The 19,072-nt window shown below is 41.1% G+C and overlaps 1 protein-coding gene across 1 annotated transcript in view; it reads right to left on the bottom strand.

Moving 5' to 3' along the window:
- LOC117268285 (proteasome activator complex subunit 3-like) overlaps window positions 1–18,204 on the bottom strand; it is a 48,940-nt gene extending 30,736 nt beyond the window's left edge. The window contains exons 1-4 of the mRNA XM_078161819.1: window positions 17,972–18,204; window positions 16,448–16,475; window positions 16,217–16,278; window positions 11,991–12,095 (exon numbers count right to left, since the gene is read on the bottom strand). Coding sequence (XP_078017945.1) covers window positions 11,991–12,095; window positions 16,217–16,278; window positions 16,448–16,475; window positions 17,972–18,121 — 345 coding nt within the window. The 5' untranslated portion in view covers window positions 18,122–18,204. The remainder of the gene's footprint in view (window positions 1–11,990; window positions 12,096–16,216; window positions 16,279–16,447; window positions 16,476–17,971) is intronic.
- Between the last annotated feature and the right edge of the window lie 868 nt (window positions 18,205–19,072).

Here is a 19,072-nt window from a genome sequence, read left to right as displayed (position 1 = left end):
TGCCCTCACCTTGGCTCGTGCAATGAAACGCCTGAGGAGGGGGAAACGTACCGGTGCGCTTGTGCGTCTCCGCCAACGCGGACACCGCACACCGCTGCCATGCAGGTATATTTCTCTCCAACGTGCGTTCGCTGGCCAGTAAACTGGATAACTGATGGTGAAAAACGGATACTTTTCTACACCTGCAGTTTTGTGCTTCACAGAGACATGGCTGTGTGGATCGATACCGGACTCTGCGCTGCAGCTGGCAGGCTTCCAACTCTTGAGCGGATCGTAACACGGAACTCTCCGGCAAAACTAAAGGTGGCGGTATCTGTTTTTACACCAACAGTGGCTGGTGTAATGACGTGACAGTGATCCAGCAGCACTGCTCTCCTGATCTGGAATCTTTTTTCATCAACTGCAAACCTTTTACTCCCCCGGTGAGTCTGCTTCATTCATTCTGGTCGGTGTTTACATCCCACTGCAGGCCACCGTGCAGGAGGCTATAGCGCACGCTTGCCGACCAGAGGGGTATTCCAGGTAGGAGGTTCAACAAACTCTGAGTCTAACCGTGAACTCTGAGTTGATTTACCCTGAGATGGGAAACTCTGAGTTACCGGTTCCAGAACAGCTGATTTGAGTTAGTTCAGTCAACTCTGAGTATGTTCACTCTGAGTTAAGCCAACAATAAAAAGCCATCATCAATGGAGCTCCGACTCCACGATTCACCATGGCAACAGGTAAATAAAAGACAGCGCCTCCATTTTAATCCAGTGGATGTAGAGATATTAGTGCATGTGTGCACGTTTATCTTTAAAAGAAGAGCCTGAGTCAGAGCAAGGAAAGTGTAAATAAGTTAACCATAAAGTTAATAAAAAAGTTTTATTCAGTGTTGACCGTTTATTCATCATTTATCAGATTTACTTTCCTTAATGAAGATTTAATCTGATGGGGAAAAACACGGGAGGCAGCAACTGAAAAATAGTAAGATTTAAAACATATAGGCTAGGCTATAGATCAAAGACATAAAGACATGACTGTAAACTCACAGTCTGACCCAGTAATAATATGTTTGGTGATTTGCACCTGAAAAGACGTTGAGGTTAAAATACAGTAGATTTTAAAATGTTGGACATCTATTTGTATCTTGACTCAACAGCATTCAGTGACTTTATTTCAGCTACAAATGTAATAAATTTAAAGACACTGAAATGCTGCACCATTGCTCACTCAGAAATATTAACATATAATCCCCAATATTAGGCTATAGGAATTACGTTCCATCAGTGCGGCAAATGACATCAGTGATAGAGATCATTAGTCATTGATACTACGTGTCTAAAGCTTCATACCGATTTTTAAAATTTAAATAATTAGACCTATACATAATGTGCAATAAACATTTCGGAGCTGCTCTAACAGACTGATAGTCTGATCCTTGTGCACAGTGTTATAAAAAATAATAAATATAAAAAGGACAGAGGTTTGATTCTGAGCTGAGGGTGAATTCTTACTGTGTAATAGTTGAATGTAAAGGCAAAAACTGATGTCCAAAGAAATGACTGATGTGCATAAATTCAGTAACTTAAGACAGTCCTGAGTAACAAACTAATATCCAGCAGGATTTAGACTGTGACAGACGGTAAATCTCCGCTAATGAATGCGCTTCGATACAAGCTTTGACACGGACTGAATGAATGAGGAAATGAAACAGCGTGTAAGAGGGAGGAGACAGAGAAAAACTCAGGGTTTATTGAAGAAAACTTGTCAGCGAGCAGGTTATGTTCACAGAGTCTGTTACCATGGTGACTGACTCAGAGTTTCAGTTACCTCTCTTTCTGGAACGGATAACTCAGAGTTTCCCTCATCTCAGGGTTAAACTACTCTGAGTTTTCACATAACCCGCTTTCTGGAATACCCCTCAGATAGGCTACTGTGTGTGGAGCGGAATCCTTAGTTATTGTCCTTGGCAACTTTAACAAAGGTAACCTCACCCATGAACTCCCCAAATGACAATTTATAAAATGTCCGACCAGAGAGAAGAATATCCTGGATCACTGTTACACAACTGTTAACAACGCCTATCACGCCGTCCACCTGATTCCCTCATACAGGCAGAAGTTAAAGCTCTGTAAACCTGTTGTGAGGTCATCTAAGAAGTTGATGAGTACACAGAGGCTGTGACATCATACATCAGCTTCTGCAGGACTGCTGTATATACCATCACGCACTACGATGAGGTATAATGGAGTTAAATGAAATGAAGTTAAATGAAATGAAGTTTTATATTCATTTTTTCTCTCTCTCTCTCTGTCTTTTTCACTTGGGCCAGTAAGAATATACAAGGGGCCAGTAAAACTACTTGCCCAGGGGGCCAGTGGGGAAAAAATGTTATGTTGAACACTGCAGCAGCATGTCAAGTTGGCCGAACCTGAGCAAAATACCGTGAAATACCGTGAAACCAATATGATTTTTTCTTAAAACCGTGATATGAACATTTTGTCATACCGCCCAGCCCTAATCAAATTAAACTAGAAGACCTAACGAACATTTTGGAAACACTCCTGCATGTCCAACAACAGTGGGAGAAGAAGTAAATATACCACAAAGAGGGCTAACATTTTCCAAAAAATGGACATGGTCCTTTTAACTCACTCTCTCCTTTTTCAAAGTCCTGGCTGCATTTCTCTCTACCCTGTCTTCTTTTTAACATTAACATAGATCAGCTTATTATGGGTTTTGTTCAACAAGTTTCTTGATATGATATATTGGTCTGTTGTCATTAGTGTTGCATGGTATACTGGTACCAATGGTAGACTGCGGTACTAAAACACCACAGTACATATGATTGCATAATGTTGGAGTACCGTAGTACTACGGTACCTCACGGTACCACTACTGTGGAATAAGTTCAAAGTCCAATCGCAAGAGGGTGAGTGTCCTTGCGCCGTCCAATAACGGCGCGCGCTGGCCAATAAGGCCGCATGCTGGCCACCTGGCACTCAATATGCTGCTGCAGTGGTTTGTTTTCCAGTGACATTTCAGGTATTAGCTGAGCTATTCAGTATCTTTAAGCAGTGAAAGTTATTATTTATTTCATTTTACTTGTAGGTTAGATTTGTTTATATATGCTACAGTGATTTGTTTTCCACAGAGCTCTACGATGCATGCATTTTACTTTGCAACTAAAAATAGTTTTGTGCGAGCAAAAGAAATCATTCAGGGGCACGCTGTGCGAGTACAGATTTCAAACAGCAGCAGAAACGAAAGGCGAATCCTGCCGGTTGTGGGTTAAACGGAGGTCACAGACAGGAATATGGCGGAGCACTGTGGCCACCGCAAGATAACGGCTTACCGACGACCGAGAATCTCGGCTCCTGGTCAATAATTTCTTCTTCATTGGTGTCATGACTGCCCAGAAGTACCTGAACAGCCAAGCCGTGGCGGCACACAGGTATGTGACGTTACAGAGGAGAAACGAGCCATTCACATTTCTTTCTTTGTGGCAGGTAACGGTCCACAAACCTCACTGCACTGAAGGGACTGTTCTTAACTTATCAGAGGAGGGTGGCTGGTTGATTTTTATTTTATTTATTTATTTTATTTTGATCCCCCCATGTTAATGACTTATTGATGCTGTTTTTGAAGTATGAATAAGTCAATAAATAATTTATTCCATTGAAATATCATTGATGTATTATAGAAAAGTGATTTATCTTTTTATAAATGACAAAAGGCACATCTGCCTAATTTTTGCTGTGGTATCGTGATACTACTCAGAACCGAAATGAAAATTAGTTTAATTTTGTGATTAATCAGATTAATTTTTTTAATTTGTTTGTTGGCAAGAGGAGATCTCAACCCCTGATGTCATCTCTATACCATGCAGAAGATGACCCTAATACCTACTACCTTGATGAAGTCAGTCGGGGTGCAAGTTGTCTGTCCAGGTTAGTCATAATAACTGAAGCAGTACAATTTTCAGCGATCTGTAAGTCATGTTAGAAACATGAGATAAAGAATGACACAGAAACTCACCATACCCTCAATTTCTGACAGAGACAGGGACAGTGGGCAACAAAGAGGACGATATGGAGGAAGAGTCCAGCGGTTCAAGTGCATCAAAGATGCAAGCAAATGATGCCTTTACTACAGAGCAAGCACTCTTTCTAATTGATTTAATGTGTCAGCATCTTGAGGCAAATGGGAATGGGCTCCCCCAAAATCTTGCAGAGCTTAATGCTAGAATTCGCAGTGGTAGAGGGGTTAAAAAGCACATGTGGGAAGAAATAGCAGTGCAGCTTTCAGAGCATTTTGGTCAGTCGTTTGACACATTCAAAGTCAGTAGAAAATGAAACACACTTGTGGATGGATACAAAAAAAGTGAAAGATAATAACCGCAGCACAGGGAGGGGAACAATGCGTTTCAAATTTTACGATGAAATGGAGGCATTTTTAGGGAGTAACAATGATGTTGATTTCCCCGTTGTCGGAACATCAGTGGGAGTTGTGATTTACAGGCCTGATGTGGTGAATGAAGGGGGCGTTTACCTACAGCCAGCCAGGCCAGTCAGGCAAGTCCGGTCAGTCCATCTCCACAGGGTAGCATAGTGACCACACCTAGACTCAGGGTTAGGTCACAGACAAACTCAGTTGTAGAATTACTGAAAGAGTCTGCGGCTGCAAGTCAAAGGTGGCATGAGGAATTGTTAAAACAAATGACTCAGGCTCAGGTCTCCTTTGAGACTTTGATGAGGGAATACCTTTACAAGACTTCAGGTAGTGCAATCATTTTTAAGGGAGGATTGGGGTAACCTTGTACCCATGTTTCTACGTTTTCTGCTTAGGTATTAATATTTTTTTCATTATTTAAATGAAATTATTATTTCATTGCTCAGAAAACTTAGGTTGAAGCTGTTTGGTTTAAAGAAGTGTGTAGTCATAGCTGAACAACCTTTGTTTTTGTTGTTGTTAGTGGATTTTTTTTGTGTGTGTGTGTACAGTATTAGGTCCCCATGCATGTTTTTCTGTTAATAACTGAACATGCCAGTTCATAGATTTTGTGTTTTGACTAAACATGCCTTTGTAAAACCAAAACTTTTCATATTCACAAATTGTTCAGGCCTTCTGTTTTTTTACTGAACATTCCTTTATATCATGTTAAGCAAAAATTAAACACATGTTTTAACTAAGACAGATGTTGCCAGAGTATTGATAGTCACTTAATGTCAGATGTCAGTGTCCTGCAAAATTACATCAGCAGTTACATCTTCTTGACGCGGACAACTTCCTGGATGTTCCTCACAGATGTCTGAAGGTCCTGTGCACATATTATGGAGCATACAAGCCGGCACAATGAGCATAACGACTACATCCAGTCTGGTGTTCTGGAGGTCCCTCTCACTCCTCCACCTACATTTAAGCCTCCCGAATGCCTGTTCTACAACAACACGGCCTATGCTTATTTTAGAGTTGTTGAGTTGGTCCTGCATGGTGAGGGGTCCGTTGTCCCTCTTTGGGGTCTTGATGAAAGGGTAAGCTTGCCCTATATAGGCACTCTTCCCAAGCAACATTAATGTCCCCATCTTTTCTTCCCAGTTCTCAAAGAATGCGTACATTCCCAGGTGCACTGACAAAAATGTCTCTGAACCTCCCACTCTCATAAACAATCCCTTGAAGTATGATCAAATAGTAATTTTTCCTATTCAAATAGTGCCCCCCCCCCAGTGAATGGTCTCTGTATCTTTATATGACAGCCATCTATGGCCCCGATAATGCCCCGTATGCCACATTTTGTGTTAAAAGCAGCAGAGGAGGTTGGCTTCTCACAAACTGTGTGCCAGCTGATGAAAGAGGGAACCATGGAGCTTAACGCTGAGAGCACCTGCATGATACATCTGTGTGCTGAAGACTGAGATACAGGGTCCAAAACTAACTGAAATTTTTTACCAGCAAGGCAGATATTTTACCAGCCAACCAAATAATTAATAATTTAAAGGAAAAAAGTCAAGTCACTTAATGCTGCCGGTGGATCAGACTGGGGAGTGGCGATGGCGGGAGCAGCAGCAGCAGCAACATTAACCTCCGTCTCTTGGTCGTCGGCCGGTAAAATCTCAGCCTCAGCAGGTTCTTTTGCTTTAGTTTTTTGTTTTTTTGCGGGAGGCTCCGGAATACCTGGCCAGAATCGCCACATGATAATTTTTCTTACTTCTTCTTCTTCTACGGGGGTTCAGAGCATGGAGGAACATTAACAATAGGTTCGTTCAAGATGAGCCAGGCCTGCGCAGATTCTATCACCGGGGATCGGCGCATAATGCATGCTGGTTAGTTTTGTGTCCGACTTCATCCCGACTTGCTCTGACGTATTACAAAAGTGGACGGCGATAAAACCGCGAGAGTGAGGCGGCCGCAGTTTTTAGAGTCAGGTGCTCTCCACCGACTGCACCGCCTGGCTCTCACCTGATCTAACAGCTGATTGGTTTAGATGTCGACTCAACAATATGACGTTTTAGATAAACTTTTCATTTTTGTTGAATTTTAGAGATTAAGATTGTATTTGTCTGATTTGAAGGTTTATTCTGTGAACAGAAAACATGTTGTGTGACTGATGGTGAAGTTTAGTTGTCAAAGACTAAATAGGCCTACATTCATCATAAACTATACAGAGTCTACTGTTTTGAATTATTGAAGTATTTAGCAACACAGAGACTTTGGTCAGTGGGATGTGAGGATTCTTAAACTAACATGTGTACAGATGTGAAGCCCTGACTGTATCTGACTGAGCCTTAATGAAAGCTGTTGTCTTGTATTTTTTTTCCTCTGAAAATATGAACCTTAATATCAAACACAGTTTATTCAGCCTGTGTAGTTGAGGGGACAGGTCAAACTGATGTGATGCTACAGATCACCTGTAAAGCATTTTAATAAATTAATCTATCATAATTAAAACAACTGGAGACTGAAAACAAACTGATATATGGGTCTGATCACTTTTTTAATGAACTGACATCATTACAGACAGGATGTAAGTGTGTCTGTGACTTTCTGTACGGACTGAAGGCTGCTGGAAACTGTCGGGAAACTGTCCGACTTCACCGCAGCTTTTTGTCACCGCCCCCCGCTGCGGCCGCCTGCTCTCATCTACTTTCCAGGCGAGGCGCAGTTCATCTCGAACGAGCCTATTAACAAAGTAGCGGAGTGAGAGAGTGATACATCCTGTCAGCCGAAGGGTTTCCTATCTGTGCAGCCGAGCACCACAGCACCTCCACGGACTATTACATCCAGACGGTCCCGGTGTTTCCTCTGTAGACTCCACTTCACTCAGCTGCCCAACAAACCCGCTGCTTCTTCCCACTTTAACCTGAATAACAAACCGGGGCTCGGTGCTCTGGTTGGATCCAAACGGAGAGCCAGGGCTAGCGGAGGCTAACTGGCTGTGCTTCCCTCTGGTCATGCTGCGGCTAATGCTCCGCTAGCCTCACAGCTGAGCCTCGCCAACGAGCCTAACAGCTATCCACCTCGGCACGCTGTGTTAACGTCATGACTGACGCACTTACGTGACCAAAGATCGTCTCTGCCTGAAATACACATTACTCTGCCAGGAAACCAGCCGATACCAGCATCGTTCTCCAGTAACAAAAAATGCATTTTTCGCTGGTAAAAAAATAACTCGCCAGAGTGGCGAGTGGTCTTAAAAATTTACCAGCCAGAGACAAAATCTACCCGTTATTGGCGAGTGGTGAGTGTTAGTTTTGGACCCTGCTGAGATATGTTAAATTTGTCTGAAATTTCACAAAAACTATTTTGATTAGCCATGTACCACAATAACAGAGCAACTTTTTGTCTAAGAGGTATCTCTGGGGGCCCTGCTGGGTGATTTTCATTAAGGTCCTGCTGCAGTACATCAGTAAGATACTCAAATTGGAAATGAGTGATGCAGTCAGCAGTTGGGCGAGTATTGCTTTTCTGAAAAATACAACACAACTATAGCCTAATGAATATCTGAACTAATAGAACGGAGTAGCCTGCTATCAATCAATCAATCAATCAATCAGTTTTATTTATAAAGCTCAATATCACAAATCACAATTTGCCTCACAGGGCTTTGCAGCATACAACATCCCTCTGTCCTTTGGACCCTCACAGCAGATAAGGAAAAACTCCACCCAAAAAAAACCCTTTAACGGGCAAAAAAAACGGTAGAAACCTCAGGAAGAGCAACTGAGGAGGGATCCCTCTTCCAGGACAGACAGATGTGCAATAGATGTCGTACAGAACAGATCAGCATAATAAATTAACAGTAATCCGTATGACACAATGAGACAGAAAGAGAGACAGAGAGAGAGAGAGAGAGAGAGAGAGAGAGAGAGAGAGAGAGAGAGAGAAACAGACAGAGACGGAGAGAGATGCAGGACAATAATGACAGTAGCTTACAACAACATTAATGAAAGTAATAATATTATAATTAATAATAATATATTAATATCTGATAGTATACATGTGTGACAATAATCATATGTGTATAATAACAGTAGAAGTATGTCTAATGAGCAGCAGGAGGCATCTGGCAGGACCACGGCAGCAGCACAACCACACACGTCACACTATCCAGGCACCGCTGCGATATGAGTTAACCTGAGAGACAGTGGAGCACAAAGGCTCCGGAGAAGAAGCCGAGTTAGTGACATCCAGAATGCATCCAGAATGGTTAGCAAGATGCAGTAATAGAACACGAGAGAGAGAGAGAGAAGGTGCCTGGTGTATTATAGGGGGTCCTCCGGCAGACTAGGCCTAAGTCAGCCTAACTAGGGGCTGGTACAAGGCAACCCTGAGCCAGCCCTAACTATAAGCTTTATCAAAGAGGAAAGTCTTAAGTCTAGTCTTAAATGTGGAGATGGTGTCTGCCTCCCGGACCGCAACAGGAAGATGATTCCACAGGAGAGGAGCCTGATAGCTGAAGGCTCTGGCTCCTGATCTACTATTGGAGACTAAATCTAAAAATCAAATCTAAATCTAGAAAACATATTGTCATGGTTTAGGCTAGCTCGCCTCTTTACTTAACCTACTGTAGGTTAAACTGATTTAATAATTTTAACTATTGCTTTTACGTTAACACATTGTTATTTTAAGCATGTGATTTGTATGTCTACTCATTTACATTTTCATTCAGTTTAGGGTAGAGAGGGTGTAAGGGTAGAGAGGGTGTAAGAAGATCACAATTAGCCAAATAGATAGTCTAGCATGTAATTTTAGAATTCAATATGGCTGCGATTTCTGTGCAAGTTTGTAATGAAAAAAAGCTTTACAATGTATAATTACCTCATCCATCGTTTCGCCTCTTCCATCTCATTTGTGTGTGTGAGAATACTGTACTGTTGACAGTCAAAATGCCTCTTCAGTAAGAAAGGGAATAGCAGCTTAGATCTGCAGTCCCCCATGTTTGTTGTGTCAACATTGATCGTCTGGAATGCTTTGAGGTGGGATCTAGTTAACTCCAGGTGGGATATATGCCTGATTTGGCACCTGATTGTCAGCACCTGTGAGCATGGGCCCTGCTACAGTGGTCAGTTGGTGTCTGCTCCAAGAATCAGCATGCCACATTTGACTGATCTGGATAGGGCCCGTGCGACAGGGCAACTTCAAGCTGGTGTTCTGCAAAACCAATCTGCGGCATTATTTGGAGTATCAGAGACTACCTCCACAATTTGGGAGTGGAGAGGATGGAATGGCCTGCCAGCAGTCCTGACCTCAACCCCACTGAACACTTGTGGGATCAGCTTGGGCATGCTGTTCGTGCCAGAGTGACCAACACAACTATGTTGGCTGACTTGGGACAAATGCTGGTTGAAGAATGCAGCAGTGTGTGACCAGGCTGGTGACCAGCATGAGAATGAAGTGCCAGGTTGTTGTGGCAGTGTATGGTTCTTCCACACGCTACTGAAGCTCCTGTTTGTTAAATGAATAAATTGATAAATTGCCAATATGTCTTGTTTCTTTAGACTTCAATCATCCAAACTACCAAACAACACCAAACAAGTATAAACAGCAAAAAAAAAAAAAAAAAAAAGCTATTTGGCAGGGAAGATTTGGCAAATTTTTATGGGTGCAACCCACATACTCAGCTCTGCTGCTCATCCCACAAATGCATGTTCCTTACAAACGTGGCACCATTTAGGCCAAAAGGGAAATAAACAGGCTTTCAAACGGTATAAGATTTATTGCCTAGAAACATTGTTACAACAAAGAAATAATCTACCAAACACAAATTTCCTTACTCTTTGTGCTTAGTTTAGTTAGTTAGAATATGTGTTTTGCTTTGCCTCCTTTATGAATAATTATATTTTGGGAATTACCCACTGTCTGTTCATTATTGCACAAGAGTGAATGAATAGACAACCTCTGCTATGTCAAGAACTACAAAATCCTTCTGGCTTTACTTTTAATTTTGGTTATGGTCATTAATTTAATTATTTATCAAAATTCCAAATTGATAGTTTAGTGAACTTTATGTGACTGATATCATTAACTGGCTATCATTTTTCCTTTTTCGGGAATGGTGCCCCACGAGGTGATTTAATGTAAATTAAGTCACATTATTTAACATGATTAATAATTATTATTAATAATTATTAATTATTTCAGAGAACCAATTTGATACTTTAATTGGATATCTATTACGAGGTCAGGCCCAAGAAATGGTGCTGCCATGTAAAACATAGCACTAGTGCATGGACGTTTTGGTGTCCCCATGTGACACATAGAATTGTTATAGATTTACAACAAGTATCCCCACTTTTTATAATACCCAGTAGACTCCCAACACCCCCCAGTTTGGCAACCAATGCTATGATGCAACCAATAGCATCTTTTCATTTAACCCTCCCTACCAACTAGGTCACTCCATCCATGACTTGTCTGGATGATACATGATGACTAACCCACACCTGATAGGACATACTGTATACTAGTGTTGTCACGGTATCAAAATTGGGACCCACGGTACGATACCAGTGGAAGTATCACGGTTCTGAGTAGTATCACGATACCACAGCAAAAATGAGGCAGATATGCCTTTTGTCATTTATAAAAAGATAAATCACTTTTCTATAATACATTAATGATATTTCAATGGAATAAATTACTTATTGACTTATTCATACTTCAAAAACAGCATCAATAAGTGATTAACATAGGGGGGATCAAAATAAAATAAATAAATAAAATAAAAATCAACCAGCCAACCTCCTCCCCTGATAAGTTAAGAACAGTCCCTTGATTGCGGTGAGGGTTGTGGATCGTTACCTGCCACAAAGAGAGAAATATGAATGGCTCGTTTCTCCTCTGACACTTCACATACCTGTGTGCTGCCACGGCTTGGCTGTTCAGGTACTACTGGGCAGTCATGACACCAACGAAGAGGAAATTATTGGCCCTGGAGCCGGGCTTCTCGATCCCCGGTAAGCCGTTATCTTGCGCCGCGGAGCACTATGGCCGCCTTATTTGACAGGAATACGGTGGAGGCTCTGTGTTCAACCCACAACTGGCAGGATTCACCTTTTGTTTCTGTTGCTGGTTGAAATCTGTACTCGCACAGCATGCTCCTGAATGATTTCTTTTGCTCGCACAAAACTATTTTTAGTCGCAAATGCGAGTAAAATGCTCGCACCGTAGAGCTCTGTGGAAAACAAATCACTGCAGCAAATATAAACAAATCTACCCTACAAGTAAAAATAAATAAATAATAACTTTCACTGCTTAAAGATACTGAATAGCTCTAGGCGCGCTGGCCACCTGGCACTCAATATGCTGCTGCAGTGACATTAGCTATTGGATGGTGCATGGAAGTCCTCTTGCGATTGGACTTTGAACTTATCCCACAGTAGTGGTACTGTGAGGTACCGTTGTACTACGGTACTACGGTACATTATGGTATCATAAGTACCGTGGAGTTTTAGTACCGCAGTCTACCATTGGTACCAGTATACTGTGCAATACTACTGTAGACTCACCGTGTCCACGCCGTCATGGCTGTTAGTGAAGATAATTGGCTCCGGGACTCTGAACTTGATCTCTGAATGGATTTCTTTCAGGTCAGTCACGTTGAGGATTGGCTCCTGGGATAGAGAGCACATGGAAAAGGTTAAAAATGACCTTGTGTACAAAAAGAATTTGAAATGTACTTCATAGGCCTAAAAAATAGACACATACACAAGTATTTTTGAGGGGCATTCATTGTTATACCTTTCTCACAGACAGCAGAGAGATAACAGGAAAAGAGGAAGTGAGAGATGCTATGTTTTTGAACTGGGAATGTTGGGATTAATGATCTGCTTCTTAACTCCCAAATTACAGGGCTCCCCCAAAACACATTACAACAGGCACTTACAAATCAAAAACTTACTCATCAAATAATGTTTTATAAGAGTGAAATAATCATATAAGTAAAATTACATGAGAAACACAAACAAATATAAGCACTCATTTACTACAACTAATGTCCTATTGCTCTGGAAGACTTCCATAACATCAGACCCTGTTTTTGACTGTATTTATGGTGTGCATTTTTTCTACATCATCCATTTAATGTATTTACATTCAGTTGTTCTCCCTATACACAGTGGCATGCAAAAGCTTGGGCACCCATCATCAAAATTCCATTTACTGTAAACGGTTAAGTAAGCAGAAGATTAATTGATCTTCAAAAGGTAAAAAGTTAAAAATGACACATTTATTCAATATTTTAAGCAAGATTGCTTTTAAATTTCAATTGTGTTGCGTTTCAAAATAACAAAAAAGGAAAGGGCCTGATGCAGAAGTTTGGGCACCCTGCGTGGTCAGTATTCAGTAGTGCACCCTTTGGTAAGTATCACAGGTTCTTGTATCTTTTAACACTTATTGTATCCAGCTGTGTCTTTCAATTCTTGTTTGGGGGATTTTCACCCATTATTCCTGCAAAAGGCTTGTAGCTCTGTGAGATTCTTGGGCTGTCTTGCATGCACTGCTCTTTTGAGGTCTATTCAGATTTTTAATGATGATGTTGGGGGACTGTGAGGGCCATGGCAAAACCTTCAGCTTGCTCCTCTTGAGGTAGTCCATTGTGGATTTCGAGGTGTGTTTAAGACCATTGTCCTGTTGTAGAAGCCATCCTCTCTTCATTTTCAGCTTTTTTTTTACCGATGCTGTGATGTTTACTTCCAGAATTTGCTGGAATTTAACCGAATCCATTCTTCCCTTTACCTGTGAAAAGTTCCCCCGTGCCACTGGCTGCAGCACAAGCCCAAAGCATGATCGATCCACCCCTGTGTTTAACAGCTGGACAGGTGTTCTTTATATGAAAACCTGCACCCTTTTTTCTCTAAACATGCGTTTCCTCATTGCCTCCAAAAAGTTCTATTCTAACTTCATCAGTCCACAGCACTTGTTTCCAAAAGCATCAGGCTTGTTTAAATGCTTCTTTGCAGACTTCTGATGCTGAATTTTGTGGTGAGGACACAGGGAAGGTTTTCCTCTGCTGACTCTTCCAAGAAGGTCATATCTGTATAGGTGTCACTGCACAGTAGACACACTGCTATCTTCTTTTAGCCTTCTCCTGCTTTGTGGGCATCACTTATTTTAGTTTTCAGAGTACTAGGCAGCTGTTTAGAGGACCCCATGGCTGCTGATTGCTGGGACAAGGTTGAAGGAGTCAGAATATTTATAAAGCTTTGGAGATCAGTTCACCTTCTACTTACATAACTACTCAAAGTAAACAAAATTTTGATCAGGGGTGCCCACTGCATGCCACTTTAGTAGTTTGCAGTGTTCTTGACAGAGTCCACCATTACCATGCTGGACTCAAACTGCCTGTATACCGATGAGGGATTGACAGGAAAAGATACAGTGTGTGTGTGTGTGTACTCCAGTGTTACGGTTTCTGCTTTGACCTGAGCTGCCAGCCAGTGTTTGCTGTAGTATAATGGTATATTTACACTGAATGCAAAGCAAATTTTCACCTTACATTAAGTTTTACAGCATTTTGCAACTGACCAATAATCACCCAAGAACAGCTGTGCTAACAGTTGTACTAAACTCATAGCTTGTTTGCAATCACATGACTTTTATGACGAGTGAAATTCAGATGGAGGGCCGGAAGTGACAACTCCATATACTGCTTGCACTGGACACAGAGGAAAGTGACTACATTAAAGGGCTGAATGAACCTGCAGGAAGCAGGTATCAACAAAAAATTGAAACTCATGTTGGATGTGATCCACAAAAAGTGATTCACTGTTCCACGGTCATGGAAAACCTGGAAAACGTCATGGAATTTCACAATCACATTTCCCAGGCCTGGAAAAGTAATGGAGTTGGAAAAGTTCATTGTAAAGATTTGGAAAAGTCATGGAATTTGTTGTGTGCAATGAAATTGTTATAGTAATCGTCCAAAAATGACCTTCAACATCATGCCATCAGTCAAAATCCCATGTTTCTATCACCTATGACGTCAACGATGCGCAACCCGTTGTAGTTCGTTGTAGTCCCGTTGAAGTCATGTATAAAACAGCAGGTCATAGATGTATGACGCACATTTCAGTTGGTGAAACGTTACAACATTTTTAATTGGATGTATAGGCAGGGTCCAACATTAACGGTTGCCCGAATGCCCGGGGCAAGTAAAAATAGCCGGCGGGCCAGCAGACCCTGCGCAGACATGCCCGATCGGGCAAGCAGCACCGACTCGGACACACACATACCGGACAGCCTCTCAGTGCTTACCCGCTAACGTTAGCTCATGTACTACACAGGTACCATACAGAAACTTTTACAAAGGGTCATAATGTGCTTCTAGTGAGTGTCAAATCGCCAGCGAAAGTTGTTTTAAATGCGGACATGGAGAACAGCTGCCTGCTCTCATGGGACAAAGATCCTCTGAGAAGAAAGACGGTTCACTCTGCTCTGTCGCCAGGAACAAAGTGGGAGGCAAAGATCCTCTCTGAAGAAGAGGGTTCACTTTGCTGCAGGGTTCACCAAAACGTTTGTTTGTTTGTTTTTCCTTTTAATAAATTGAACACACACATTAAAGAACATACAAGATCCTGTAGAGAATTAATACATATAATACAATACAATAAACATTGTCTAATTAAATGAAGGAAGAGGATTTTTTAAAGGCAAATTAAATATTGGGGATTTATGTAAAAATATACATAGAGACATATAAATAATTGTATAATTAAAGATATGTAGGCTATGTTAGGTGAATACTCCTGTCAGTGACCCTGACCACTGGCATTGGCAGAAGAACTGGAGTTGGTCCCTGGATGCTGCACTGTGGCTGCCCACTGCTCCTAGTGTATACAGTAGGATGGGTCAAATGCAGAGGTCAAATGTATGTAATGTGCTGAGAAAGGACAATAAAGAATAACTAGGAGATAACAAAAGAATAAAGAGATTTCAAAGACTTAAAAAATAAGGGACATGAATCAAAACAACAAGAAACTAGATATATCCCCAGTCATGCACACCCACTTTTAATAAACTCAGTACTGTTTTTCAGCACATTTATTGCTTTGTCTTCATTCAATGTAGTTAGCACATATTGTTATTGCGCCATTGGTTTTGGCCTTGGTGCCGCACATTTTGTCCGTGATGCCCCAATAAATTTGTATTTATCAAAGGCCAAAGTGGCCTTGCCCTAAAAATATCTTAACTCCAGGCCTGTAATCGTGTATTTCCTCTCCTGTTTCTGTCCTTGGAGGGGCCAGTTGCAGTGTGCTGCTTTTTTATGTGCTGCTGCCTCCATTGGCTGAGCGTCTCTGCTGATATAAGATATAAGTCATGAGCGAAAATATGCACCACACAGCCAGAAAAAGAACCTCTTAGGCAGGGCAAGAAAGAATTTAGATGGGGCAAGTAGATTTGAGAAGTACTTGCCCGGCAGGGCAAGTAGGAAAAAACCTTAACGTCGGACTCTGATAGGCTACACATTTTTACAGTTGAAGACTGCAATAAACAACTGTTACTCATTTCCAGATAATTTTATATCAAAGCCACGGGGAACCACTGGAGAGGGTCTAAAGAACTGCTTGTAGCTCCGGAGCCGTAGGTTGCCTACCCCTGGAGTACACCATATACGTGCACTTGTTGTTACCACAGGTAACCACAGGTGTTGCCACATCAACTAGAACTGAAATCTGTAGGATTATAACCTTCATGTATTTAAACAGTGAAACAAGCCTTTAGTCAGGCCACTGACCTTGAGAAACTCTAGGAGCTTTTGAGGGAAAAAGCTGGCAACCAGGCAACCAGGTGCTCGGCCTACAGTAGCAAACAAAGAAAATGTTTTATAATTTTAAAAAAAAGCTACCATGAATTAAAAACTGAATCAGGGAGCAGAGAAAATAAAAGAAAGAGAATTAATACAGATTAAAATGCTGGAGGAGATCTTGGCTCTGCTGTAGGCTATCATGTTAGATAGTCACCTCACTGCTGATCTGCTCCCTGAATGTTTCCACCTGTCAACAGATTGACCAGCAGTCAGAAGACCTCTTAAGCCTTGTTTCCACCAAACACGTTTGGTGTAGTACCTTTGGAACCAAAAGTAACCCTTCAGACATATTTATTAAAAATTCCCCAACAGTGTGACACACTAGCTGGGGTTCTGAATTGAGTTTACATCACTCCTACACTTAAGTTAAAGATTATAATTCAGTGAAAACAGTTGTAATATATAATTATATATTATATATTTTAAAGCTTTAACAGTACAAATTTGCCAATATTACTGAGCATCCCTAGTTTACAGCCCAGCTTTAAGTGTGCTGTACCTCTTAAAATATTGTTTAGAAAAATGAAACACTTATACATCACGTCAGTTACAATACAATACATTGCATTGAGTGTTTAGGCTACACAGTGTCATTCTCATATTACTCCTATAGTTTGACAATGATAAATTTTATCAGTGGAAGTAAACAGTGGGGATGCACGATAATATCAGCAAGTCATCAGTATCAACCGATATCAGCTTTAAAATGAACTATCAGAATCAGCCAACAGGCTTTTTTTTGCACAGTGAATGAATATTATACTGAAAAGTATTTTATTTCATGTCTCCATCTGCTGGTGGGCCATCACGATAGTAGGTAGGAGTAGGGTTAGGAGTATGCATGCATAATATGATGTTAATTCCACTACAGAACAGACTTGGTCATCATTAAGATTAGGTAGGGAAAAAAGTGGATATATTGGTATCAGTAAGTGTTATTGGTCGAATGAGTTGTTACATAGTGGCATCAGCAAAAAATCCAATATCGTGCATCCCTAGTGGACAGAATATTTTTGGAGAGTACAACACTTGACTTTTGGTTATTGAAACCATAGATATATATAATTGAAATTATGGCCTGACTGATACAGGATTTTTAAGGCCGATACCAATATTGATCGATATTTGAGAGTTTAATCATTTTCAGATAACCAAGACATGTACTGAGCAAGATATTTTACAGTCACTTTTCTCTTGAGGGCACTGATTTGAAACATATCTTTGGCATTTCTGTACTTCAGTCTGTTAACATTTATTGGCTGACTTATTTGCAGATACCTTTATTACTGCAATGAGCCCATATCAGCCAGTATGCGCCACTTGAAACATATAGTTATAAAGATTCCTTAAAGAATGGCATTGCAGCTAATTCCTTTGCTATAACGGGAAAATTGTGACAGAGGGAAAAATCATCATTGCAGACTTTTTAGCTGCACTTTAGACCAGTTCACGTGTTTGAATTAGTATTTAGACTCGTGTTCAAAGAACACCTTGGCGTTCATGAGGTTTAGAACAGTGATAAAAAAAATGAGGGTCTGACTAAATACGCCATAACCAATCTGAAGTGAGCATTAGTCCCAGAGACCTGCTTGAAAGTGAACAGTGAGAGTTGGGAGCCCGAACAGAGTGACTGTTAGCTTAGCCTCAGTATTCAAGCCCGGTGTGTTTCTTCCACACACTCACCCTAGTCTTCAGCTCGCGGTCGACCTTAAGAAGAGATGACATGGCGAGCAGTAAATGTCGAAAACTGCTGAAAAGTTGAACCTTTTTTGCTCGAATGTTGCACAGACTGCACGGACCACCACTACTGCGTCCACAAGTGCATGGTGTCATCAGAAAGCGACACGGACATCAGTTCGTTTGGGTTCGTCATCCTGAGCGAGACTTTGCCGTCACCACCATAGATATCAGCTGTGTCCCAATTCAGGCCCTGCGTTCCAAATCGCATACTTCTACTGTATACTTTTAGTATGTACTGCAGCTGCCCTTAAAAAAGTATGTAGTGTAGTATGCAGTGTGCATGCAGTATGCATACTATTGGGACACACTACATCTGCCATCACATCGCTCCCTGAACTCCAACCCTCTTGCTCACTTCCGCCGCCGTCCGTAGCGCCACATTTGAATATTTTATGTTGTTGTACTTCGGAGAAGCAGCAAATCTCCTCTCGTTGAGCTCGCCAGAGTCGTGCATACTGTCAGAGGTGCCGGAGAGCTCTGTTGCTGTTATGTCGTCATGTATGTTGTTGTTTCTAATAAACAGTCCCAAGCCTATTATTAGTGACCTGTCTATTGAACTAGTCACCAGTAGGCATACTAACCCCTTCACACACAGCTCTCTGTTGCTGGCAGATGTTTGTTGTTAAATATATTTACAGCTATGCAGCTGCTGGCACTATATTCTGTCTGCACGTGAGGCAGCCTTACATTCACATTACTTTAATTTGTAGTGTAACATACCTGCACATTCTTACTACATTACTTAATATGTGTTTGACTTTTACTATTCATATATTTACTGGTCTATACTGCTCATACCTGGCCCATAGTGTATTCATATTTAGTCATATTCATTCATTATTTATACCACACTTACACTACTGCCTGTACTGGTAGAATCTTCTATATTGTAGTCATAGTTGAACCCTTACATTGATTATACTATAATCACAGTAAAGTTGAATGTTGTAACCGTGTTCTTGCAAAACTGTATATGTGACAGTATATAATCAGATCATTGCAGTCCTAATATGTAGTGTCTTAGTATCTCAAATTAAATAAACC

The sequence above is a fragment of the Epinephelus lanceolatus genome, chromosome 18 (genome assembly GCF_041903045.1).
Source record: "Epinephelus lanceolatus isolate andai-2023 chromosome 18, ASM4190304v1, whole genome shotgun sequence".
NCBI classification, from domain to species: Eukaryota; Metazoa; Chordata; class Actinopteri; order Perciformes; family Serranidae; genus Epinephelus; species Epinephelus lanceolatus.
The sequence above is the reverse complement of the archived record's forward strand: the minus strand, read 5'-3'. Positions and strand labels throughout refer to the sequence as shown.